The sequence below is a fragment of the Mirounga leonina genome, unplaced genomic scaffold (assembly GCF_011800145.1).
Source record: "Mirounga leonina isolate KUSES-001 unplaced genomic scaffold, KU_Mleo_1.0 Mir_173, whole genome shotgun sequence".
Taxonomy (NCBI): domain Eukaryota; kingdom Metazoa; phylum Chordata; class Mammalia; order Carnivora; family Phocidae; genus Mirounga; species Mirounga leonina.
The window spans coordinates 30,607,438-30,635,175 of record NW_023270447.1 but is presented as its reverse complement, the minus strand read 5'-3'; the positions used below and the strand labels follow the sequence as shown (position 1 = coordinate 30,635,175).

Genomic DNA, 27,738 nt, shown 5'->3' with positions numbered 1-27,738 from the left:
ATCATGAAAGTGAGAGACCTATAACAAGGATGGAGCTGGACTCTGGATTTAGGGGTGGTCTTTGGGAAGCCGTTTGTTGCCACTGTCATGGTGATAATCAAGAAGGGCTTCAGAATGTAGAGAAGCATGGGAGTGCTCCCATGATGAGCAAAGAACTCAGAGGTTAGAGGGATCGGAGAGGGGTTGTCAAAGAGTCCTTTGAGCCCTCCACTTGCTCACTTCACCCCACCTACCTCCCCTCAGTCTTAGTTCCTTTTTAAAGAAAGATGGTGGTGGGAGGGACAAAGGATGACTCCCCTGGGCAATATTTTTTGCCCTGGAAAACACATGAACACATATATATAGCAGGTGTTGTTCTAATAATTAACCCGATTTTCCATTTTGCTGAGAGTAACTCATAAGGAGAGTATATTATGATAGCACTTAACAAAGTGCTAGAGACAAGCCAGTGTGCTCTGTAGTTCCCAGTGGTTGAAACTAAGCTTTGCCATTTTATCTCCATTTTATAAGGAATCAGAAAACAAAGGGGTAAAGGCCAAATAACTCGCCCCAGTAAGACTCTAGTCAGATGCGACTGTGAAGATGTCGAACATTAACTTTAAATGAGAGGAAGTCAGGAGCACCTGGGTGACCCAGTCGTTAAGCATCTGCCTTCAGCTCAGGTCATGATCCCAGGGTCCTGGGATTGAGCCCCACATCGGGCACCCTGCTCAGCAGGAAGGCTGCTTCTCCCTCTCCCACTCCTCCTGCTTGTGTTCCTGCTCTCACTGTCTCTCTCTCTCTCTCTGTCAAATAAATAAATAAAATCTTAAAAAAAAAAATAAATGAGAGGAAATCAGAATGGGAATTTTGCTCCTACCTTTTACACCAGCAGCCGGACCAAGCCCTGCTTAACAGCGGTGCTGCATTTGGCCTACAAAGACAAGATCCAAGTTGTCTTGCATGGTCTTCTAGCAGTAAGGTGAAAACAGGAAGTTGTAGGAAAGCCTTTTTCTTTAAAATTTTTATTAGAGACACCAACACTTCAATTTATACATAAAAGAAGAAAAACACCATTCCTCCTAGAGAACTAGATCTGTAAACCACTATTTAAAGTAGCTCATGTAGAGAACTTGCAATTTAGTAAGACTGGAAGAAGGTTAGCCTAGCATCCCCTATGTTTTTTTATCCCTGTTTACTCAATTATACAAGTACTTCCACAGCAAGCAGACCTCTAATTGTGTATATCTCAGTGAAAGAGAAATAACACTTGCCGTAAAATAAATTCTTGGGTGTAACTAAATTACACACCACTTCCCACACATTTTTTTCCAAATTGCCCATTACTTTAAATGAAAACATACTTTTGAAAAGAACTGTAAACACTCCAAACATTTCTAAAGGACCAGTCTCCCCTCTTCCTGTTGATAAAATGCCATTATGTTTCTCTTTGCCAATGTTCCCCTGGGGAAGATCCAAGGAATTTCAAAACTTCATTCACAGCTTCCCAGTGAATTTGACAATTTCACTTTCAAATCCCTTGGTAAGCACGACCCAGCTTCATTCCTCTTTTCGCAAGTGAATCCCTCGTCCTTCCTACTCATGTGACACCAGGAGCATTCACTACACCCGCGCATCGTGTCATGTAGCCCCTCGTTAGACTCTGTGCTCCTGCGCTGGGTACGCGGACGGGTCCTGGCGGTCCATCTGGGCAGCAGGAGACGCATCAGAACACGGGCTTGGGAACCAGGAACCCCCCCTCGCTGGGGCATCCTTCACAGTAACAGAAGCTTGCTGAGCCTCAATTTCCTCATCGGAACAATGGGAAATATCAAACTTGCGCACCTCCTCGTGTTTTTCCGAGGATCGGATGAGATCATGCACATTAAAAACACTCTAAATACTGGCAAGTAGCAAGTCCAATAACTTTTTAAAATCGTTCACACGAGGTGTTCACTGTTTCTGGTTTGTTTTGTTTTGTTTTGTTTGATTTAAAGATTTATTTATTTATTTATTTATTTATTTATTTGACAGAGAGAGAGACATAGTGAGAGACAGAACACAAGCAGGGGGAGTGGGAGAAGGAGAAGCAGGCTTCCCGCAGAGCAGGGAGCCCGTCGGGGGGCTCTATCCCAGGACCCTGGGATCATGACCTGAGCCGAAGGCAGACACTTAACAACTGAGCCACCCAGGCGCCCCTGTTTTTGGTTTTTAACAAGAAAGATTCCAAAATTTTCATTTTCAAGTTACAAGATGGGGAAATAGCCTGGTATTGTTTGGGTTGTTCCTTTTTGAATGATTATTTCTTCCTGTTAAGATTCTGCTTCTCAGTGAAGATGACCCCTTCTGAGAACTGCAGAACATTTTGTGCCTCAAACCCATCCCCACCTTCCTGCTCTTGCGTCTTAGAACCAGTGATGGAGGCGTTAGAGCAGTTTAAAAAGAAACCTAGGAAAATCCTCATATGCTAGCGTTTCACGGTCCACGATTCTTCCAGAATTTGGGTCATCTGCTTAGTACTAGTTGAGGTAAGAAAAATTTAGAAAAGACTGCTCCTCACATTCGTTTCGGAAACTAGAGAACCTCTTTGAAATCCATTTTGTTGAAACTTGACGTTGGTATCTGTGCTCAGTGTCAGAGAAAGAAAACAGTCTTTCGGCGCGCCTGGGTGGCTCAGTCGTTAAGCGTCTGCCTTCAGCTCAGGTCATGATCCCAGGGTCCTGGGATCGAGCCCCGCATCGGGCTCCCTGCTCAGCGGGAAGCCTGCTTCTCCCTCTCCCAGTCCCCCTGCTTGTGTTCCTTCTCTTGCTGCCTCTGTCAAATAAATAAATAAAATCTTTTAAAAAAAAAAAAAAGAAAAAGAAAAGAAAACAGTCTTTTCTTTACAGCATTTGTGAATTTTAGGGCAAGAAATTCACCTTAGCTATGACATTCTGTTGTTAAATAAAGCCTCTTTCTCATAATCCCATTTGAAGCTCTATACATTTTTACACCATGAAACACACACACACGCTGTTGAATACAAACAAGAACTAGGAGGACACCCCCAAAATGACCTAGTACTTCTCCTTCCTCCAGGGGAGCTTTCATTCTGTGGTCCCCAAAAAGATTTTTTTTTAAGATTTTATTTATTTATTTGAGAGAGAGCTCCCGTGCATGAATGGGGGTGGGGTGGAGAGAAAAGCAGACTCCCCACTGAGCAGGGATTCCCAACGCAGGGCTCTATCCCAGGACCCGAAGACCATGATCCAAGCTGAAGTCAGATGCATAACTGACTGAGCCACCCAGGTGCCCCCCACCCCCAGAAGGATTTTTAAACATCAACACTATCTACCTCAGGAGGGGCGGTAGGAATATCTGATGACATGACCTCACCTCCGAGACCAGTGAGAGGATACTGAGAAGGAAACACAGGTTGGTATCAGGGCCCTGAGGGCAGCAGTGGAGGCCCAGGCACACCCCATCCGCGGCACACAGAACTCCAGTTATGTCATTCCTCACGCACAGGGTCGCAGCGAGGGTCCAGTGAGATTCTATCGGCAGAAACGCTTCCAGAGCTGGAAGGCACTTGGCATTATGACCTGATCTGCTTGTGACAATGCCACACAGAACTGGTCCTGCAACCAGGAGCACACACCGTGCTGCGGTCAGAACAGGCTGCAGGGTGTCCTTTCTTAGGATTGGTGAACCCATCTGGGAGGCGATGTTGCTCTATTTTGATCTCTCCCCCCCTCCCCATTTCAATAATTCAAGGAATTGGGAGTGACAGACATCCATAGCACAAGGTGGTGATGATAGGAGCTCTGACCCGAAAGGAAAACATATACACACCCCAGCTAGCTGCTCTTCCTACTGGTCATACCAGAATCTAGCCTTGCAAAGGCAGTTCCTTGCCTGCACATCCACACAGGGAAACAAAGTTGAAAGCCCGTTGCTTTTGCTCTCCTTATGGCTCTGGCTTGACTGGAGGATGAGAGATCTAGACCACAACAAATCCATAGTCCAAACCCAGTTTCCCATAAAACCACAAATCCTGTCTTGAGGTTCTAGCCATGTCACTTCAACAGGATTCTTGATTTCTCCTCCTCAGTTACCAACGTACTCTCATAAATATAGCCCAAGAAGATGTGGTTCCCTGAACTTGGTTTTGTGTGTTAGTGGTTTGGCTGCAGCTTTTCCTATCTTCCCCAGCATTTATCACCTCATTGCAAGGCTGTCTTGGCTCCATATGTGTGACTCATAATTGACGCTTACATAAAATCTGGGCCAATATTAGTACTATTTCTGTCCGTTTGTTCCGATTTGGTATTCCACGTTATGCCCCCAAAACTTAGTTTAATACTGTAGAGAGTCACCTCTGTCTCCTTGTACCCACAAAGCCCAACCTCACAATTCAGACTTACAGGCGACAGAAGGCTGACTAGATGGAGGACGACACAGTGAAAGGCTGTATGTAACACAAGGAAGCACCCACGGGCCCTCAGGGGGGAGCTCGGGAGTTCATGGGCTGCGCTTTCTTGAGGGCGGCCTCCCTGAAGAGGTAGCATAGAAACTCGCATAGAAACACCTTAGCAGGTATTTCTCAAATAAGCTTATAGAGCATTTTGCTTCTTACAGAACCGATGTTCTGAATTAATGCCCTTCATGCAGAACACACCTCACATTTGAAAAGAAAGAGAGGAGACTTAGGGCCCCCAGGCTCTGTATGGCAATTTTTTCGCCAAAACAAAACCAGAAGAGTTGGCCTTTCATTAGTTGCTGTTGTCGTTGTGTGTGTGCCCGTGTGTGTGCATGTTTAAGATGCCAGATTAAGTGTGTTTACAAAAGATTCACATAGGAATCATGACGTTTATTGAGCCTCACTGGAAAATAACACCCTCCCATCCAACATCCCATTTACCTGGGCTTTCACGTCAGTGAATGCAGTGTGCCCCGTTCCTGGCTCCACTCCGCTCCAAAAACCTAGTCACTATCAATGTTTTCATGGAAATCAAGCTGGGGCTCATTTGAAGCATTTGGGCAAACAGACTAGAAGGCTATGAATAAGAGCAATGGATAAAAACAAGTCAGACTCAAGAATCCAAATAGAAGTGAGACAGGTGAGACAGGTGCATTGTTTTATGAATTCACATGAACCTTGATCAGTCTCCTAAAGCCTGACAGCCAGGTAGAAGAAAGATCTGAAGCAGTTTAGCCTGTAAGAGGGGTGTAAGTCTGATACGTCAACAATAATATTAAAAATCGAGGGAGAGGCCTCCCTAACACTACCTGGATATGTTCGATAGCTGTTTGACAAGCAATCAGCAGAGTCTGATCGAACAATTCTTTTCCGGCAGAGGCTACTGAGCCGCTTTCTATGTAGATGCATCTTAGGCAAACATATAACTGCTTCGAACGGGTCTCTGTCTCAGGTGGGCTTCCCTAGAAGCAAAACCTGAAATGAGGATTCTTTAAAAGTAAGTTATTAGGCAGTGCTCTTAGGAGAGGGAGAGAGATGCAGGATAGGGCGGGGGTAGGAGCTAAGCAAGGATGGGATCCCGGCTGGATACTAGCTTCAGCCTGATCTCAAGGGAAACTTATAGCAGAGTCATCCCAGGTTGAGGGTGGGGCCAGACTTCTGTGAGCCCTTTGCCACAGCTGAGGGATGAGTGCACCAGGCAGGTAGTAGCAGGACACTAACAGATCCGTGGTGGTCGTTAAGCTGATGGGACTAAATCTCTAGGAGCCATGCTATGTGGTAGGAGATGTGGTTCTCATCCTAACCCTGACTTCACTAAAGACATGATGCTATGGCCATGGGCCCCTCAAATGACCTCTGTAACCATCAATTTCCTCATCTGTAAAATGGGAGAAGGGGTGGCAGGGTTGGATTAGACGATCTCTACAATTCCCAGCTCCGAAATGCAATTATTTGAACAACGGAAGTAGGGGTAGCCTCACTGAGGAATAATTGACATTTTTCCTATTCATGGAAGGAAGTTAATTAATGTAAATGTGTCCCTGAATGACCACTCCATTAAAAACTCTTCTCTCACCTGGAATAGCTCTGGATACACAGGCAAATCTAAGAAGACAAGCAGTAAAGTTGCCCTGAAGGCTTATGTTCTAAAAAGGGATGGCAAGGCTCTGTTTTCAAACAAGTACTCTCAGAGCAGTTAACCTCAAGGGAGCATTAATGCAACCAGGCAACCTCATTTAACTGACTCCTACATCAAAGCAAATTAGAAGCAAGAGGCTGGAGTGAAGCGTGAGCCACAGGCTGTCCCTGCAAAATGGCACCACCTCTATGAAGAGCAGTTGGGCAAAATCTGTCAGTTCTAAATACATTTACTCTTTGACCACACAGTGCCTTCTCCGTGAATTTATCCTGCAGGCACATGTGTATGAAATGAACTTCACATGAGCTTATTCGCTGTGCTACTTTTTCCAAAATAATCCAAGATCAGAAACAACTCAGTGGTCCATCAATAAAGGACTAGTTTGGGGCGCCTGGGTGGCTCAGTCATTAAGTGTCTGCCTTTGGCTCAGGTCATGGTCCCAGGGTCCTGGGATTGAGCCCCACATTGGGCTCCCTGCTCAGCGGGAAGCCTGCTTCTCCCTCTCCCACTCCCCCTGCTTGTGCTCCCTCTCTTGTTGTGTCTCTCTCTGTCAAATAAATAAATCAAATCTTTTAAAAAATAAAATAATAAAATAAAGGACTAGTTAAAAAGGACAACTGTGGTAGCTTCCATACAATAGAATACTGTACAACCAAGAACATTATGGATGGACATGGAAAGTTCTCCCGGGTACATCGATAAGTGAAAAAGCAAGGGGAAGAACAATATCGTTCTAGATCAGTATGTATATTACGAACATATATGCATGTGTAATATAAGTATGCTCCTTTTTGTATGCAAAATGGAGGTAACAAGATTATATATTTATATTCAAATATATCCTTAGGTATCTGGAAGTTGTTTTTTATGTATCTGGAAACAGATGCAAATAAAAAACTTCTAAGAGTGGTTACCTATATGGAATGAGGGAGTGGGAACATGGGATGGATGGAGACATAAGTAGAAATTAGAATTCTTACCAAATGTTTTTATAAATTTTCATCCTACATTTTTTCCCCAGCTACCACTGGTTCTCCTGTAAGGAAAATGTAGCTGCTGCTTGATTAAAAAATAAAATAAAATAAAATAAATTTAAAAGCGGGCATCAATCAAAGCTGGTCCTTCCAATTTCCCTTATTTCATGCTTTAGTTTTCAGGATTGGCCAGTGGCTAACCGTATGACTCACAATGCTGAAAATACTTCCTATCTGGCACTCTGCAGAAAGTGTGCCACGTCCAATGTTAAACCACAGAGTTGTTTGTTAAACCACCGTGACTATACCCATCAGTGAGCTTTGGGTACTGAAGAGTGTTGTCTTCTTCAAATCAGCTTTTCTAATCACAGATAGATCATGCACCAGGAAAATGAGGTGCGATACTGTACCAAGCAGTACAAGAACAGCATGAACTCAGGTTTCGATCTGGGCTATGTCCCTCACTTCTACGTGATCGTGGGCAACTTCTCAAACTCTCAGTTTCTTCCTCTGTAAAAGGCAGACAGTAATAGTGCCTCCTTCATAGAGTTGTTTGGAAGGTTAGGTATGTTAACGCATGTTGGCAAGAAACTTAGCACAATACCTGTTGGTACTGTCATCTAATATTTTGATCTTTTGGGCGCCTGGGTGGCTCAGTTGGTTAATATTTTGATCTTTTTTTTTATGTACAGGGTGATGACCAGTTAAATGCATTTGGAGAGGACACTATGGGAGGTGAGTTTCCTTTACTGATCAGAGCAAACTTGTGTTTTAGTAGCTTTGAGCATGTCTTCTTTATTAAACACCAACCGAGAGACAATAAACTACGAACAGCATGCACTTTTCCCTTAGCCAGGCTCCATGATTCAGATTGGAACTCTTGGGATCTTTCCCCTCTTGGTCCATGCAAAGAACCAAAGGGACACCTTACTTAGAGATGCATTTCCCGACTTCCCAGAGAACATGACCCTCGACATGCTCAGTGAAAATAGAATGTTCTGGTAAAAATATGTCTGGGAAACACTGAACATTCAATCCCCTTTGGAAGAGGTACACATAACAGCATTAGCAAGACTCCCACAAGTCTTGCAATAAAGACAGCTGGCTAACTTTAATTTAACATTCTTCAGATTTATTGGAATTCAAAAGTCTTTTTCCTGCATAGTAGTTACTAATCTGCAGTGTGCTGTTGGGATGCAACCTAAGAAACACCCAAATTATCCTGCTTTATAACTGTTGTCATGTCAAAAGTCTTGCAACAACTAAAAAATCCAGGGTTAACTGGCTACAAATGGAACTGAAAGTAGAGAAAACTATGTGAATTTGAGATTGTCCAAAAGAGATAAGGTTCCTGATTGCCCTTAGGTAAAGTACCTCCTAACATTTCCACCCGGTAATAAATGTTGCTGTAATTTTGGTTCATGAAAATATGTTTGTATTGACTGTGAGCACATACAAGTAAGTGATCTGGCTTTCCAAATAACCCCAGCTCTAATTCTACACTGATCCATGAGCATGAGGTGGTAGATAAAGTGCCATTTGATGATAATGGCTATAGCAGTATTGAAAATCTCAGCTACCAAATGACATCATGGTGATTCATGAGGAAAGGCGCATACACATGAGCCAAGTGCAAATAATCAACCTAGTCCCAACTGGGTAGGGACTGATTGTTTAATAAAGTTTCCCTTTTTCCTGGTTATAAGATTACATGCATTCATTGTGGAAATTTTTTTAAGGTAGAAAATAAGAGCCATCTAAAATCTTATGACCTCTAAATAATCATGGTTAACATTCTAGTATCTTTTATTCCAGTGTGTTTGCTATATACTTTTTACATAGTGGGGAATACATGTGTATATACAAATGTTATTCTTTTTGTGTATATCATAATATAAGCATATTCTCATGTCATTACAAATCCTATAACATTAACTCGTGATGACTACACTGTATAAATGTTTCATCATAGGTACAACTATACCTAATAATAACCACAGACACTTTCCTAGATTGCAAATAAATTAAAAGTTGCTCCACTTCATATAGAATTGCTGAATCACTATATTGTACACCTGAAACTGATATAACCCTGTACGTTAACTATATGGGATTTTTTTTTTTTTTTAAATCATAGCTCAGCTTCAAAAAAGGAAGCTGGAAGTCTAGAGGACATGAGATGACCATCTGGTCCACGAGTTAAAAACACCAATGTATGTGCCTTTAATAGAAAGCTCCAGATAACATAGGATTTTTCCAGTCACTGTAGGTTATTCTGTAAAGAGACTGCAGCATCTCTTTGATTAGAAAGAATAAAAAAATTTCATCCCTCAGTCTGAAAACCAAATGTTTCCAAAAACCCCAAATTCACATCTTTCCTCTGATTTTAGCTTCCCTGTCCCCTTCCCTCTTGTTCCCAACCCAATTCTTCTTGTCCCATTCTCTCTCTGGAATTGGGTCTTTCCTTCAGCTAATAGTGGATTCCAGCAAAAAGGTGGCATTGTTTATATAAATGAAGCATCCCAATTCTACTGAAAAGCAAATTTGATAACTGTCAGAGGAGCAATCTAGCTTTCAAAAGTACTTATCATCTACATCAAATGTGAAGTGAAAGTCAGAGTCCTATCAGTTCATTTTAAGTGTAAAGACTGCAGTTTTGTCACCAAGATGGGAAATAAAAACCTTGTACTCTCTCCGGGTAATTGCTTTCCCTCTGTCATTTTAGTCAACTCACACCCATAGGATGAGCAAAAGCAGCAGCTTCCAGAGCCAGGAGAAGAGTCCAGAGCTCCACCTAGACTGAGAACTCAGGGCTGGCTCCACCCAGGCAGGCCCCTCCCTCCTGGGTCTCCCCACTGAGGGGCTTCTCCAGGAACTTCCATAGCCCAGGGTCTGAAATGCACAGCTCAGGGGACCGGCGTTCCAACAAAAGCACCAAACATGTTTGAACTTCAGAATCTTTACTTTAAAACTTCATGCATATTTTCCATGAAGTGAAAAATCACGATATCCTACATCCTAATATATTACTGTCTATTCAGCGTATATTGTAGCTTGAAAAGCACCTCCCTTAGCATAAGGGTTAACAAGAATCGTAAAGTCTTCAAAATTATCTTCAGTTACTCCATCTGCAATCACATATGTCCAGCTGAGGGAAGCATCTAGTCTCAGATCTGTTTTGTTTGTCCAGCATGTTGCTCTAAAAATTTGACTTTAGATGTTAGAGCTTGTTAGCTATAGTTCACAACACTCCATGCCCACCCACCTCACTGGTTTAGAATCTTTGCCTGGCCTTTGCCTAAGCGCATCCAAGAAACTCTTCTCAAGTTCTTTGTGGAATCAGCCTGCTGCCCCCACCCCCACCCCTGCGGGTATTAAACTAAGCTGCTCAGACAGGAGCCAGTCCCAGGATTGACCTAACATGGTGACATCTTCTAAGCCTCCTAGAGCCCGCTTCTTCAGCTTTTCACCATCATTTGTTCAGGATGGCCTCTCCGTTGGAGCAATAACCCCCTTAGTGGTTTGTGCAGATTCCCCCTATGAACTTCAGAGCATCCTGAACTAACCTCCTTCTTCTGTGCTGTTGGTCTGCCCCCAAACTCTGTGACCCTCTCCTGGGACAGCTGAGTAGGCAGTCCAGTCTCCATAACGAAAGCCCCATGGCCTTAAAGCCAAGGGGGAGTTTTTGTTTCTGCTCTTCTCTGAAACATTCTTGGGTAGGACAGCTGTTTCTTCTGTCCTCTCAGGTCCTCACTCTAAACATTTTTTTTTTTTTTTTTTAGTTTGAGGATCCCCTGCTTCCAGGCTCAAATGGTAACCACTGGCTCTTTCACAAAGCCATTCCCAATTCAAGTCTGGGGCTGTGGTCATCTCTTCAAGTAACCTCACTCTTACCCAAGGTCTCTTAGAATTTTGGTTTACTTTAGATATCTTAAACATGCAGGGCTCCTGGGTGACTCAGTCAGTTAAATGTCTGACTCTTGATTTGGCCCAGGTCATGATCTCAGTTCAGGGTCGTGAGATGGAGCCCTGTGTTGGGCTCTGCAATGGGGGTGGAGCCTGCTTAAGATTCTCTCTCTCCCTCTGCCCCTCCTCCTTCTCTAAAAAAAAAAAATATCTTAAACATGCAAAAATAATTGCATCATAATTTTAGCCAAGAGACAAATGGGACCGTTTCCTCCTGTGGTCCATTCATTTACAGGAACCACAGAATCATAGGTATTTGAAATGAGAGAGACATTAAAGATCACTACTTTACTTACAACACCTTTACTTTACAGATGGAGAAACCGAAGTACAAGGAGAGGAAGTCACTAGCCTAGGTCTAGTCAGTTGAGCACAGGAGAAAAAGTATAGCTATTGTCTACCCATCCTTCATGGCCACCTACTACACCACATGACAACTGGAAATCTTTTAGGGCTCCACAAACTCTGGAGGGTTTTGCACTTTGCCAAAAATTTCTAATCATTCCCTGCTTTGAAGTAATAGTCCCCCTCTTACAACTGTTGCTGGGAATGTAAACTGGAGCAGCCACTCTGGAACAGTATGGAGGTTCCTCAAAAAGTGAAAAATAGAGCTATATACTATGATCCAGCAATTGCACTGCTAGGTATTTACCCAAAGGATACAAAAATATGATTCAAAGGGGTACATGCACCCTGATGTTTATAGCAGCATTATCAACAATAGCCAAATTATGGAAAGAATCCAAATGTCCAGCAACTGATGAATGAATAGAGAAGATAGATAGATAGATAGATGATAGATAGATAGATATAATGGAATATTACTCAGCCATAAAAAAGAATGAAATCTTGCCATTTGCAACGACATGGATGGAGCTAGAGAGTATAATGCTAAGTGAAATATTATTTCACTCATATGTGGGATTTAAAAAACAAAACAAACGTAAGGGGGACAAAAAAGAGAGGCAAACCAAGAAACAGACTCTTAACTATAGAGAACCAAACTGATGGATACTGGAGGGGAGGTAGGTGGGGGATGGGTGAAGTGGGTGATGGGGATTAAGGAGTGCACTTGTAATGAGCACTGGGTGTTATATGAAAGTGATGAATCACTAATTTCTACACCCAAAACTAATATTACACCATATGTTATCTAACTGGAATTTAAATAAAAACTTGAAAAAATAAGTATATAAAGTAGTGGTTCCCAAAATTCAGTCCTCACTCTCACCATCTTTGTGATTTTTGCTTCATCTCTATACGTATATGACCTATACTAGATATTATTTACCTAATATTTTTCTCTAAGTTGGCTCACTTATTATTTAAATACATTTATTTTAGAAGGAACTTTTATATCACTACCTTAAATGGAAAATAGTATTATTGTCTATAAATAGGAACTGTACTTAAAATATTGTCTTCCAGACTCCCTATTTGTTCTTTAACTCCTCTTTATTAAAAGAGATCAGCAAATGTTAAGGAAAAAATGTAAAATAACACAAAACTGAGATACTTAGAAACATTTTTAAATAATTTTTAAAATAATCTTTCTTTGTAATTCATGCCATTTAATGGCTTATCAGTTTTGCCACCTAAAATTGATAGTTTGTGTTAAAATGAAATAGGTTACCTGGGTCTGGGAATAAGGCTGAAATGGTCATCGGTGCCTATTAATTATGACCTATTAACACATTTACTCAGCTTGGGCTTCTTACCAAATAAAACTACAAGATTTTGGTTTTTACACAACATGAGTAATACCAGGGTTTCAAAACAGTTTTTCTTGCCAGTAACTTAAATTATTCTTACTTTAAAGGTTTCATGGAAGATTTGAGAAAGCATAAAATTATTTTCATGATTGGTGAGTAACCACCCTCAAGTTTTCTAATGCAACTGCTAATAATAAACAACTTGGTAGAGAAAAAAGACTGCTCATTTCTCACTCTGCTTTGAAGTCTTGCCCCTTTTTTGGTTAGGATAATACCCCCGAGGCTTCTGGATTGTTGCTTTCGTTTATGCAGTTTCATATTGTTTTTGGCTTTGTATCTTTACAGCATAGACAAAGTAGGACTCTAAGGAATGTCAGACTCCTGAGTTTAGCTCTACAATAATAAAATACATTATAATCCCATGGGTATGAAGATGTCATACATCAAAATCTAACACACACATTTTCTGTTTGAACAATGAGCCACACTGCTCCCTAAACCTCACTGCTAAATACATCAGCAACCACATATTCCAATATACTTCCATAACCATACCCTGCATTCTTTTTAGCTAATGGTAAAAACGATGTCACTTATTTTATGCCTCATACTATGAAAGTTGCTGGTAAATTAAGTGTGGGATAAAATTCGCTTGGGGTTCACCAGCATTTTCTAAGCACCTACCGTGTTCCAGGTCATCTCATTTAATCCTTCCACAATCCTGTCGGTTGGTGGTCTATCTTTATGACATATCTATTACACAGATAAAGAAACTGAGACTCAGGAAGGTAAAGGAACTGGCCCGAGGTCACATAGCTAACGAGTGTGAGAGCCGGATGTCCAGTTTTCCCCATGGAAATCAATGGGCCTATTTGAGCAACAGTTATAATTGCACAGAAAAGCACAAAATGTTGTCAGAGCACCTCCCAAACTTGGTACTTTTCCCTCTAATGATTCAAGTCTGTAGAAAAGTTAATACACCTACCTTTGCATTTTTCAAAAAAATGTCTATTCATATTCAGAAATAATGAAAAGGTCCACACCTCCTCAATGAGTGGGAAAAAGAATGGTTACCAGCACCCAAGAAATATAATCGGGTAAACTTAGAATCTTGCACCTTAAAGTCGGGATGTTGCCTTGGAAATCTCTCACTAAATCTCCCTCCTTGTCAGATGAGGAAAATGAGTCCCGGAGAATTTAAGAGGTTTGATCAAGGTCGTTCAACCAGCTGGTGGCAGAAGGGACACCAGGGCTGCAGCTCCCCATCCCAGGCCTCTCCCCACTGCACCACTCAGTTGTGTGGGTTGTGTCCCTGGACTGTCTCCCACATTCAGTCACCCACCCAATACTTACTCAGTATTGGACCCATGTGGGCAGTGAGCAGAGATCACGAGCTTCCGTCCTAGACGGAAAGAAGAACTCATCAAATTACTATCACACACTTAGGAAGGAAACAAAGAGCTGAAACAAAACAACCTGGGTTGAGTGTCTGGGGTAGACGTGGGTGATCAGAGTGATCAGGCAAGGGTTCTCGACAGAGGTGATGTTTAGGCAGGGAACAAAAGGAGGAGGTGGAGCAACCGGAGGATTAACAGAGGTGAGAGGAGGAAGAATTCCAGCCAAAGAGAACGGCCTGTTTTGAATAGTGAAAATTCTGGAGCCCCAACCTGAATTCTATCTCTGACCTGCTTGCCTCTCATTGACCTTAGCCATGGGAACTGGATGAACTCTTGCCACACTTTTTACATTCTTTTCAGAAAGTAAAAGTACATTATTTCTACTCCTTAACTGAAGAGAAACTCATCATCGAAATAGCAAAGAAAATTCCCCTTTCCACATAAACTTTAATCACTCTTCTCGGCATCAAGGCCATGCACAATGAATTATACGTTCTGTTCAGCTTTTATCTTAGGGGCCAAATTAGGAAAAGGAGAGGCTCTTTAAACCTGATGTTCAGTAAACAAAGAATGAGCCTTTATTATCACATGGAAATCTGTGGTTTTAATAATGTGGTCCAAAAAAAAGCTTCTAAAAATACTACAGCATGCTTTGTGTTTATTATTTTCCCTAGCAATAATTTTATTTCAGATTTACCTGGTTTAGCACTCACAATTAAATTTTGAAATGTATTTTCAAGTATCACTTCTGTCTGTCTACGTATAACTAAAGATCTTGGCTCACCTGTTACCAAGACCTGTGCCCTTCACAAAGTCAAATAGCACAATATAAAATCTTTGGCATCAGACAAAGCTTGAGACCCCCAAGGGTCCACAGACTACAATCCAAGAACTGTTGCTCTGAATAAAGGTTTTTCTTATGTTAACCAAACTCTCCTGTATTTTAATTTATTGGCCAGTTACTATTCTAGTAATGATTTCCGCCTACTGTTTGGGCAGTAGAAGGTACAAAACCACTGTGACATGAGGAAAAATGATTGTTCTTCTTTTAGGGTATTTACTGGACTCTGCTTGAAAATTAACGCCTTAGTTGTAAATACTTCCTTGACAGATGGCGGAGTGGTATTTTGGAGCTGTATTATTGCAGGTCAGTTTGAAGCTCGTAAAAATACTCAGGATGTCATAGACACACCCATGGCAGTTTTGATGAGCCCTAATAAACAAGAATCCATCGATTTCGGTGAAACAAGTGTGGTGTTGCCTATACCAGAAGATGGTTGAACTTTTAACTTTTCGAATTATGGTCTTGACATCTACACAAGACATGTGGGGTTGTGGCATTAGCCAGAAACTAGGTTGCCATCCTCGCTGTTAGCTTGAAAATAAAAATCAATATTCCTAAAGCACCGTCCCCCTACTTTAAAGTATCCTCGTTCCCTTTTGTCTGCAGAAAGATGCAAACTCCTTAGACTGACCTTCAAAGCATTCTCCCAACTGGCCTCCACATGCCTTCCCATTTCCCACTCCAACCCCGCCGTGAGTCTGTGTTTCCAACCCCCCCCCCCCCGCGTTATCATTATCTCTTCAACTTCCCTCGCTTTTGCCAGTCCTGTTACTTGAAATGTCTTCTCCCCTAGCTAATGATGCGCCAAGGTCAGGTTTAAGTTCTAGCTTCCTGTGACGTCTTCTCTAACGGCCAGCCTTCTTCCTGTGTGCTCCTCCATTGCTTGTGTCTGCATCGCTCATTTAGATACCCCATAATGACTTAGAAAAACAAATATTTGTTGGGATGATTCTTTAGGAGGCAGTGTGGTCAGTTTCCATAACAACCAAAATAGCAGTTGGAGTTCTTGGACTGGAACTGACAGGCAGGTTGCTGCTGCGTGTAGCTGTTCCCGGCAGGATAGTTCTCAGGTTAATTATGAGCCTAATCAGATGCTCCTGACTCCATTGTAGCTGCTCTCCTCTCCCTGAGAACAGCAACGCCAGCTTACCCCACTCCCCAAAGCCAGGGCAATTTCTTGCTCATTTGCAAAACAGTTTGAAGTCACGGTTAATAGCACTGACCACCGTCTGAGTGGAAGACATGTTCGGGGAAAGTGCACTGTCTGGCCGGAAAGGAAAAGCGGCAAGGGTCCATCTAGTTAGCCCTTTGAATGTGGTGTGAATGTTACCTCTTTGTTCATGAAGAAGGCAGTTCAGTCACTGTTTCTAGAGAAATACTTTCCACAGGACAGATAAGGGATCTCACAGGATCAGACCAGCGATCAAAAGGATTGGGAAAGATTCTCTGGACTTCGGTAGTTCACACACAAGACATAAGAACTGGGCTGATGTACAAGACCGGGGCTCAGTCATGGCCGAAAATGGAAAACTATTTGGATAGTGTAAAAATGTCCTTTAAAGAGCCTCATTATGTCCCACTAACAGGCTCCTACAGTTTTCACAACCTTTTCTGGTACATTTCTTTCCTTTCTCTCTCTCTCTCTTTTTTTTTTAATCTCTTGATCGTTATCTTGCTATTTTCCAATCTATTTTGGCTTCTTTTTCCCTTCTGTGCTTTTCATAGCCTGCCTGTGCCCAAAGTGTGACATAACCTGAATTCCCATTAATTCCTATCCAAAGCTTTGGTAGAAGTGCTTCAATTTGGAAAATCATATGACTTTACAGATGAGGTGTCATGCTAATGGCATTATGGTCAAGACATCATTCTGTGAATATAACTTTCAGGATGTCAGGGACACAGATGGCTTTGTGTACCTTAGCATTAGTACTGATAAACTGCTTTTAAGTAGTAAGCTTTGGGAAGCACTTTTACAATATTTTGTGTTATTCTGTGTATTTTTAACCCAGTGCAAACTGGTCCTATTTATTTCCTTAGAGAAAACTGTAGAAATGAGAATTTTTGCTTAAAGCTCAATATTTTTTTAAAGATTTTATTTATTTATTTGAGAGAGAAAGAGAGAGCACAAGCAGGGGGAGCAGCAGGCAGAGGGAGCAGGAGAAGCAGACTCCCCGATGAGCAAGGAGCCTGATGAAGGGCTCGATCCCAGGACCCTGGGATCATGACCTGAGGCCAAGGAAGACACTTAACTGACTGAGCCACCCAGGCACCCCTAAAACTCAATATTTTAATGCCTTCCATTATTTCACTATAGCTCTGATGTCATTTCATTGTTGCCCTGTTATCAAAGAACTATGAATTAATTTAATCTTTAGAGAATATTACTTGGGGCCCAGATTAAACATTCTTCATGACATTGATGCACATATGTGGCTAAATAAAAAATGAAAAACAAAACTGATTGTTTTAACTTGAGGTAGCTGTATTAGAAGCCAACATTCATTGAGCACTAACACACACTAGACACTATAAATAATGTTATCTTATTTAATGCTTATATCCACCCTATGGGGTAAGTACTATCCCCATCCTGACTTTTCAGGTAAGATGTTAGAGAGTTAAATAATTTGCTAAAAAGTGATGGATCTGGGGCTTGAAAGCTTGGATTTTATCACTGGCGACAAATGCTGCTAGTTTATTGTCCTTGAAGTACGGGCTCACTTTGGATGCAGCTGTCTTGATTCACACTGTGGTTTTATAACAATTGTTCCTGTACTATTTATTAGTGAAAGGCAATAGCCTCTAAGTGTTCTAATGAAAATAGGAGACTGCCCCAAAAATACAAAAACACGGGGCACCTGGGTGGCACAGTGGGTTGAGCATCCCAGCTCAGGTCATGATCTTGGGCTCATGAGCTCGAGCCCTGCATTGGGCTCTATGCTCAGCAGAGAACCTGCTTGAGATTCTCTCTCTCCCTCTGCCACTGCCCCTCCCCCCGCTCTCTCTCTCCCTCTCAAATAAATAAATAAATCTTTTTTAAAAAATACAAAAACACTAATTCAAAGGGATACATGCACCCCTGTTTATTGCAGCATTATGTACAATAGCCAAATTATGGAAGCAGCCAAAGTGTCCATTGATAGATGAATGGATAAAGATGTGGTACATATATACACACATACCATAGAATATTATTCAGCCATTTGCCATGACATGGATGGAGCTAGAGAGTATTATGCTAAGCAAAATAAGAAACAAATACCATATGATTTCACTAATACGTGGAATTTAAGAAACAAACGAGCAAGGGGGGGCAAAATAGAGATAGAGCAAGAAAGACACAAGCCAAGAAAGAGACTCTTAAATGTAGAGAACTGAGTTACCAAAGGGGAGATCAGTCAGGGATGGGTGAAATAGGTGATGGGGATTAAGGAGGGCACTTGTCATGATGAGCACTAGGCGATGTATGGAAGTGTTGAATTACTATCTGTACACCTGAAACTAATATAACACTGTACATTAATTATACTGGAATTAATTTTTTTTTAAAAGAAAGAAAAAAATAGAGGACCCCACCCTAACCCCAGCATCTGTGACCACACACAGTTCTGAATGTTTCTGTGTAGCCAGTGGTATGAGGGATGTCTGAAAGGAAAGTCTGGGTACTAGTCAGAGGTGGGCAAAGAGGAATGCATCAGGAGGACCAACAGGAGACTCCAAAGCAGGGGCTACATGGAGGTGGAGGGGACAGATCTCAGGGATCATTGGCACTGGAAGAACCAGGACTGGGGGAACGGTATAGAAAACCCTTCAGGTGGGAGAATAGCCCTGACATGAAGACTGAACTTTGAGCTTGAATTAGTACCATCAGGCTGCTATAACAAAATACCATAGCCTGGGTGGCTTATAAACAACAGAAACTCATTTCTCACAGTTCTGGAGGCTGGGAAGTCCAAGATCAAGACACTGGCAGATTTGATGTCTGATGAAGGCTTATATCCTGATTCGTAGACAGCTATCTTTTCCCTGTAATCTCACATGGTGGAGGGGGTGAGGGAGATTTCTGAGGCCTCTTTTAAAAAGGCACTAATCCTATTCATATGGACTTCACCCTCTTGACCTAATCACCTTCCAAAGCCCCACTTCCTGATACCATCACATCAGGCTTTAGGATTTAACATATGGATTTGAAGGGGACACCAACATTCAGTCTATAGAAGAAAATGGACCATCATGGTTATCAGAAATTACTGGATTAGACTAAGAAAATTCAGACTAGACTTAATTGAGTTTCTACTATAAAATGTAAACAGGTAGCTCATCAGCTAGACTGGGTTCACAGAAAGAAATATGTTTCCATCTGACTGTCAAACCTGTGGTCTGCCCTAACTGAAACATCATCTCTGCTCTGGACATAGACACATGATTTCCACAGCCCTTTCTCCATGAAGGCATACAGTTATTAAGGGCCCTTTTGGCACTCTTCTGGTCTGACATCTGTATTTTCAAAGTCCAGGCCATTCAGGTTGGGAGAGTAAAAGAAGAGAAACATTGGGCCACTTTCCAAGAGAGTCTCAAACGCATTTACAAACCAACAGGATGTCTTTCTTTCTTTTCTTTTTTTTTTTTTTTTACGATTTTATTTATTTATTTGACAGAAACATAGCAAGAGAGGGAACACAAGCAGGGGGAGTGGGAGAGGGAAAAGCAGGCTTCCCGCTGAGCAGGGAGCCCAATTCAGGGCTCGATCCCAGGACCCTGGGAGCATGACCTGAGCCGAAGGCAGATGCTTAATGACTGAGCCACCCAGGTGCCCCCAACGGGATGTCTTTCTAATGTTGGGTAAATGCAGGCATTGTGTACTGACAATGAACCTACTTAATTACGTAAACCTTTTCACTGCAAAAAGGCTCTAAGTAATGTTGAATAGAACAAAACACTTTCTTCATTTAATCAGACCAAATTAATAAACCTTTATCCAGGGCTTACTATACTTAGAGAACGATGAGGCTCAAAAAGACATTAAACAGTCCTTGGAATACTGCATGACATGGCAGAAGTACAGGGTTTTTCCATGTTTTTTAAATTATTGCCTCAAGAAAGGAATGTTGCTAAGTCAATTGAGTCATCCAGAAGAGCAAATTACTCCTAAAAAGAAAAGCACACAAGTGAATGACTTCTACCAAGTAAAGGGTTTGGGGACCTCATGCCATCATACTCATTGTCCCCCTACCCATTTCTTCAAATCTTTTTGGAAGCACCATTAACTTACCAACAGAGTCACCTGGTGAAGATTTAGTTACTCAACCTGTTCACGCATCCAATGCCACATCTCCAGGCCTGACTCACTGAAAGCTTTTTTTTTTTTTGCTTGTTCTGAGACCCACTAAGAATGATCAATGCCACAGACTCTAGAAGGACCCAGCACTGGAAATGACAGAACACCCAAAATCTTATATCTAACCTCTGTGTGCCCTTGGGCCAATCCCTTAGCCTCTCTGAATTTCTTTTAAAATGGCAAAATAGGGCGCCTGGGTGGCTCAGTCGTTAAGCATCTGCCTTCGGCTCAGGTCATGATCCCAGGGTCCTGGGATCGAGTCCCACATCGGGCTCCCTGCTCGGCAGGAAGCCTGCTTCTCGCTCTCCCACTCTCCCTGCTTGTGTTCCTGCTCTCGCTATCTCTCTCTCTCTGTCAAATAAATAAATAAAATCTTTAAAAAAAAAAAAAGGCAAAATAATATTTGTTTTCTGTCCACCCCAAATATGAGCCACCAATGAATTAACACATTGCTAACTGTTCCCTTAATTGAAAGCATGTGCAACAGAGACATAGCCCCAAGGAAGTAAAGTGTGAGGGCAATTGAATAAGTCCAGGTTCTCATCTTCTACCTCCCAAATATTTATTTTAATTACCTAATAATAGTATTAAAACTAATATATACTGGTGACTTACTACATTCTAGATACTGTGCTGCCTGCCTTCTTACGTATTATCTTACTTATTTCTCACACCACTCATCAGTACTCATGTTCTTTCCCATTTTACAGATGAAGAAGTAGAGGCTCAGAAGGTTAAGGAAATTTCCCAAGGTTACACAGTTAATAAGTGACACAGTTGGGATTCATACCCCACTTTCCCGGACTTCAAAACCCATGCTCTAAAACTGTTATAGATATGTAGTAAGGAGAGGTTATGGGAGTAGAGTGGGTGGGGGAAGAGTTTGCCATAATGAATGCTCCAATTTTCTATTTGACTTTGTTCCTATATAGCTAGCTATTGATGTCTGAAAGCAAAGACAAAATAATAAGACATCAAATGAATATCAATGAAACAGACCTCTGAGTGCCTCAGCCAGGTTCTGCCAATTATTTGCAATTCCTTAATAACTTCAAAACAAGAAACAATTTAAAGCCATAAAAGTCTCTGAACCGTTCTGAACACCGCTCCCCCCCAAAGCACATTGATTTTGGAATACACTGCATCTTTTTACTAAGAGGCATATAGTGGGTATCTTTTTTGTGAGCATTACTGGAAGTATTTCAGAGAGCCAAGGGCAACAATGAGCAAGTGTTTGAGAATGTGATTCTAGGTACATCTGCAGGAACCTGGTGCTTCTGAGATTTTCTTTGTGGGTTGGATAGAGCACCTTGACCACATATTGATTTCAAACAATGGTTTAGTTTGGAGGTGGAGGGAAAAAAAATAGCCCAGGCCAAGGAATATACAGACTTCAGGGGGGCTGTAACTCCCTATGATAAAAATATTTTCTCACTACTTTATTAAATTCTCCCACTAACTGTATATTCCTTTGGGTGACTTTCATTAATTCCTTTGATACATTTATTGAGTTTCTACCATATATCAGCAAAATGATAGGCTTAATCATACCAAGATGAAAGATCTCAAGGAGCTTATGTTATAGGGAGGGAGCAAGCAACCCACACAGCCTGGCACATGTCACGGCCGTGGCTCGGGTAATGGGGAGAAAGACTGAAGCGGGTATGTGGGCGTGGAGCGGACAGTCAGCTGAGTCCAGAGAAAGAAAAGGAATTGGCCAAGTGCTGAGTGGGAAAAAAGTTGGCGTGGGTCCAGGGCAAGGAGAGGGAACGTGTGCGCGTGCGCGAGAGCCTCCAAGATGCGGGCGTGGGAAGCGGTGAAAGGCAGAGTTGCAGACAGACGCAGGGTCCAGGGCAGGAAAGGCTGAGAACCCGGCTAACAAATGTAAACTTCAGCCGGTAGCCACAGGGAGCTGTCAGGGCTTTTACTCCGTCACAGGTCCCAGATCTGGATTTCAGACAGCACACTCTGGAAGCAGAGAGAGGGCGCCTCGGCTGCAGCAGGGAGGCCAGCCGGGAGGTCAGCTGGGTGGTCCTGCAGGTGAGGGACAAGGAGGCTGTGGAAGTGGAAAGGAGGAAGCCCATCCAAAAGATTTCAGGAAGTAGAATCAATAGGACATAAAGATCCATTGTGTTTGGGTGAATGAGAGGAATGAGCATGACTCGGAAGTGGCTAGTTTAGATGACCAGGTGAACAGAGGTGTCCTTCAAGGAGATAAAGCACGTGGAGAAGAAATGGGTTTTAAGAGAGTGATGAAGAGTTTAGTTTTAAACATTTTAAGATTGAGATGCTTATGGGACATCCATCAGGTAACGTCCATTAGACAAGAGGTTTTCGAAGTCTAGTATCCAAAATAACGAGTCCTGGCTGTAGACACAGGTGTGGAATTCACCAGGATACAACGGCAGTGAAACCACACATGTGCAAGGCATCAGCCCAGAGAGCTTAGGGACACTGAGGCTGGAAGGAGGCTGAGACCTGGAGTCTAGGAAACACCCATGCCAGAGCCCAAGGAGGAGAAAACAGAGAGGAAAGCAGAATATCAAGAGCAAATGGTGTCCTAGCAGGCAAGGGAGGGGAGAGTTTCCATGTGGGCAAGGTTAAATAAAATATAATGAGAATTGTCTGCTGAGTTTGGCAACAGCAGAATTACTGGTGCCTTTGGTGAGAGCGGTTCCGGTGGAACAGAAAGGAGTGAAGCCAGCTGGTTGAGGGGCACTTGGGTGGTAAGGAAATGAGGATGCATATAGACTAACTTGCAAGAAACTTGGCTCTCAGAGAAAGCAAAGACAGGGAAAGAAGGTCAAAAGTGGATATGAGAGAGTGAAGCATATTTATAGAAAGAGAGAGGTAGTACTGGGGTTTCTGGGTGGCCCAGTTAATCGTCTGATTCTTGATTTTGGCTCAGGTCATGATCTCAGGGTTGTGGAATCCAGCTCCACGTCATACTCCTTACTGGTCACGGAGCCTGCTTAAGATTCTCTCTCTCCCACCCCCTCTGCCTCTGTCCCTCCCCCGGCACTCTCTCTCTCTCAAATAAATAAATAAATCTTTAAAAAAAAATAGTATAGAGTCTAGTTAAGAGCACAACCTACTTGAGTTCACATGCCATCTCCCCTCTGTCCTGACCTTGGGCAACATCCTTATACCCTCTCTTCCTCAGTCTTCTCACCTGTGATGTGGAGGTAATGGTGTTATCTGGGTCATAGTGTTGATGTGACGATGAAATGAGTTAAACACATGTCACAGTGCTCCTAGTAAATATTCAACAAGCGCTAGCTATTATTACAACTATCCTATGGTGAGTGAGGGGAGACAGCCAATGAGAAAGAGAGGACCCCGAGAAAGGGGAGGCCAGGAGGGGATCAGAAGTGAATTGGAAAGAGGTAGAGGATGGGGGAGCCTTGACAGGTTAAGAGGTTGGGTAAGCTCATCTATCTGTTTCTAGTGTCATTTGTTAAAAGTAAGTGCTCCCTAAGGGACTTACCTGTTAAGTGGTATTCTACCTGGAGCACCTGCGGTCGGCTGGGATCAGGGAAGTTGAAGCGGGAGAGTATCTGTTAGGCCCTGGGCTTACACCTGCCTTTTGGCTGCCGCTTCCTCTTGTGGACACATTACAGCAGTTGTTTACAACCCAACACAGATTTTACTGTAGGAGGCCAGATGTAGCCTTGAGGAATAAAGCAGAATAACAAGCCAGTGATTAAGGGGACGGTAACTGTTTTGGCCTTCCCAAATGTAACATTCCCAAAGTATCCCCCTCTCATTTTGCTCTAGACTCCAGAACTAAGAGTCTCAGAGCATTTTTTTAGTTGTAAATGAAACATATTTCAACCAACCATCAGGTGGTCAAGGCAATGAAAGACTCTCTCCTCTTGTAACTGAGTGCAGCTATTTTGTGTTAACAGGACATAGTCCTGTGACCCAGGAGATTTATTTTTTCATATTGTCTAGGGCACTGATTCTGAAGGTAGTGTTCCTTGTGGCTCTGCTGTGCTTTGAGGAATGCTTTCCACCAGAAAGTGGATCACTGTGTCAGTGCCACCCACCTGCCCATCCACTCTAGCCAAATGACCTCAATTTAAAGTGGAAGGAACTTATTTGGTCCAATTACATATTTTCCTGCACGGACTAACTCTTACAGTAAATGCGTGGAAAGCAGGCTTGGACGGAGCATCAAGCAGAACACAGTCTTATTTTTCTTGGAAATCCTCAACTTGGTCTGGGTGGAGCTGTTGAGGCAGGTTCTGAGACGGTCCCTCATTCCAACGTTTGTTGAGAAAGGAAGAGAATATTAAGCAGTGAGAAAGCTGGCTGAGCCTAATCAGCAGTCTCCTAGAATCTACTGGAGACTCCTTCTTCCACTGACCGCTTGCTTGAAGGCAATGATGGCCATTGGCTGGAGAATGGTTTTTACTAAATCTCCTAGAAGACAAAGACCATGCCCTGTCTTTTTCTTTTTTTCCCTTCTTTCTACAGCACCTTTCAGGACACCTGGCGCTTAGTAAGCATTCAGTTCAGATCTTTAGAAAGAATGAATGAATGGATTAAAATGGAATGGAAGATATAAAGGCTTCATTGTCAGAAGTAAATATATTAACTTGTCTTCTACCAATAACCTTCTCCGAGTCGTAATGATAAGAGCAGAGGTTTCAGGTAAAACTACAGGGCTTGGCCATTCTTTATTTTTTAAGATTTTATTTATTTATTTATCTGACAGAATGAAAGAGAGAGAGAGCACAAGCAGGTGGAGCAGCAGGCAGAGGGAGAGGGAGAAGCAGGCTCCCCGCTGAACAAGGAGCCCAGGAACCTGGGATCATGGCCTGAGCCAAAGGCAGACACTTAACCAAGTGAGCCACCCAGGTATCCCATGGGGCTTGGCCATTTTTAAGAACCAACCATAACTGAAAGACTCTTCCTCTGGATGGGTCCTGAAAGATCAATATGGAGTCTTTATAAAGTCTTCCTGGCCCTTTCCCATAGAAACAAAATAAAAAAATTCATGCCTTTGGTAAATTTTGCTGAGTAAAGTAGCATGTGGCTTCTCTATCAGAATGAAATTCCAGTCCACCACTATGTAACTGGCATAGATGCCAGGAAGCAAAATACAAAACAAATAGTTAGCAAATCATTGACCTTGATGGTACTGATTCCGAGTGTTAGCATCATTCAAAGAAGGGAATGTAGACTAAAGTTGATTTAATGTTAAACTGTCCTTGAAGATAGGAGAACAAGAAAAGGAGGAGAATTTTTTTTATTTTTTTAATGTTCCCATCCCTCAAGGAGCTTATAATCTATTTGATGAGGCAAGAATTGATGTTTATGAAAACTTTAGACTTAATACTGGACAGTGTAGAGTTAACTGACAAAGGAACTATTTAGTGAGTGTTAGCAGGAATGGAAGGACAAAGAAAGCACAATGGCTCAATGGTTGGAAGCCCCTTCCCAGGGAGGCTGAGAACCAAGGGGAGCCTCAGAGAATGGATGGGATCCCCTAAGCTTGAGAGAGGGCTGAGGAGAGAGGGCTACCAAGAAGGGAGATTTTAAGTAGGGAACAAATCACAGTAGTAGGAATATGCCCTTCATGGCCCAGGAAGAGGAAGAAGATGGACCAAATCATAGAAGCCCTGGATGCAGAGAGATAATGTGATATTGACCAAGGATGAGTCCATGGCTGGTGAACAGGCAAGGGAGGACCAGAAGGGAAAAACTACCCTTGAGGAATTTGTTCTACTTTTATTATTTCCCACTCCCTCGTTTCTCTTGGGACTCATGCAGCCAAAATCTCTCCTAAAACAGATTACCAGATTTTTTTTTACTTTAAGAACTTTTCTTTTTATAAAAATAACACATCTTTGGGGCACCTGGGTGGCTCCATCGGTTAAGCGTCTGCTTTCAGCTCAAGTTAGGATCCTGGAATCAAGCCCGTGTCGGGCTCCCTGCTCAGCACGGTGTCTGCTTCTCCCTCTCCTTCTGCCCTTCCCCTGCCTCTCTTGTGCTCTCTCTCTCTCTCGATCTCTCTCTCTTGCTCATTCTCTCTCAAAATAAATAAATAAAATATTTTTTAAAAATACATCTTCATCCTAGAAAACATGTATCGATCACAACAAATCACCCAAAATCCCAAAGCTTAAAGATTAATACTATTAAGAAGTTGATTTATAGCCCTCTTGTTTCTATGTATATATATTTTTTAAATATATATTCTTCATCAAAATGAGATCATGCAACTTTAAATCCTACTTTTTATACCTAACAAAATATCTTAGGGGCCTTTCCAAGATCCTGAATATAATATGTCATGTCTTGAGGTTTTCTTGCAATTGAACTGAAACAGAAAAACAGAAAAGCACCAGAAGGTTCCTTGTACCCCCTCCTATTCACTGTCCCCTGCAAGGAATACCATAGGTATTTTTGAACTTTATATAAATGGAATCATAGTATATGTATTTGTTTGTATCTGTCCTCTTTCAATACATCATTTTAATGACTGCACACTATTTCTTTGCATAGCTATAATTTATTCAATTTATTCCTATTGTCATGCATTTTTCACCAGTTTTTTGCTTTTTAAAAATTCTCTAATGAATATGTACTAAACAGTGATTTTTTTTCTTACGATAAATCCACTGATTAAAAAAATTTAAGACTTTTGACTTATATACCAGATTGCCCTTCTAAAAGATTGTACCAATTTTATATTCCCATCATAGCATATAAGACTTCCAATTTCCGTGGTGTGGCCCAAAATTGAACACAAAACCCCAGATGTAATCCAACTAACATCACTACAAATGTCTCTACCGGTCTTAAATATCCTCACTTCCTTTTACAGCACATAAATAGACTGCAAGTACAAATATCCTCTATGTTCTCTGACAAAGACAGAAATATAGACTGGCAGTGCTGGAAATGACCTTGGAATTTATCTAGTCCAACAAGCTTATTTTCAGACGAGAATACAGAAGCCCAAAGAGGAGAAATGTCAGCGCAGACAGATTCCCAGTGAAAAACAAACCAGAAGACCATGTGTAGAAAAGCTGCAAAGAAATAAAACAGGGGCGCCTGGGTGGCTCAGATGGTTAAGCGTCTGCCTTTGGCTCAGGTCATGATCCCAGAGGCCTGGGATCAAGCCCCATGTCAGGCTCCCAGCTCAGCGGAGAGCTTGCTTTTCCCTCCTCCTCTGCTTCTCCCCTTGCTTGTGCTCTCTCTGTCACTCTCTCTCTCTCAAACGAATAAATGAAATCTTTTTTTTAAAAAAAAAGGAAGAAAACAAAATATTTCTGGCAGTTACCTTTGGGAAGTAGGATTATGGGAAATTTTTCTTTTTACTTTTCTGAATTATTTAAATCTTCAATAAGGAGCATATATTTCTTTGACAGTAGAGAAAAACTATTTTCTTTAAAAGAAGGAAAACATAGAAAGGATAG

General features: G+C 42.0%; 1 protein-coding gene across 1 annotated transcript in view; it reads left to right on the top strand.

Moving 5' to 3' along the window:
• Positions 1-27,738, top strand: part of AK5 (adenylate kinase 5) — a 239,683-nt gene that overhangs the window by 172,531 nt on the left and 39,414 nt on the right. Inside the window, exons 9-10 of the mRNA XM_035018241.1 lie at positions 7,744-7,786; positions 12,837-12,881. Coding sequence (XP_034874132.1) covers positions 7,744-7,786; positions 12,837-12,881 — 88 coding nt within the window. The remainder of the gene's footprint in view (positions 1-7,743; positions 7,787-12,836; positions 12,882-27,738) is intronic.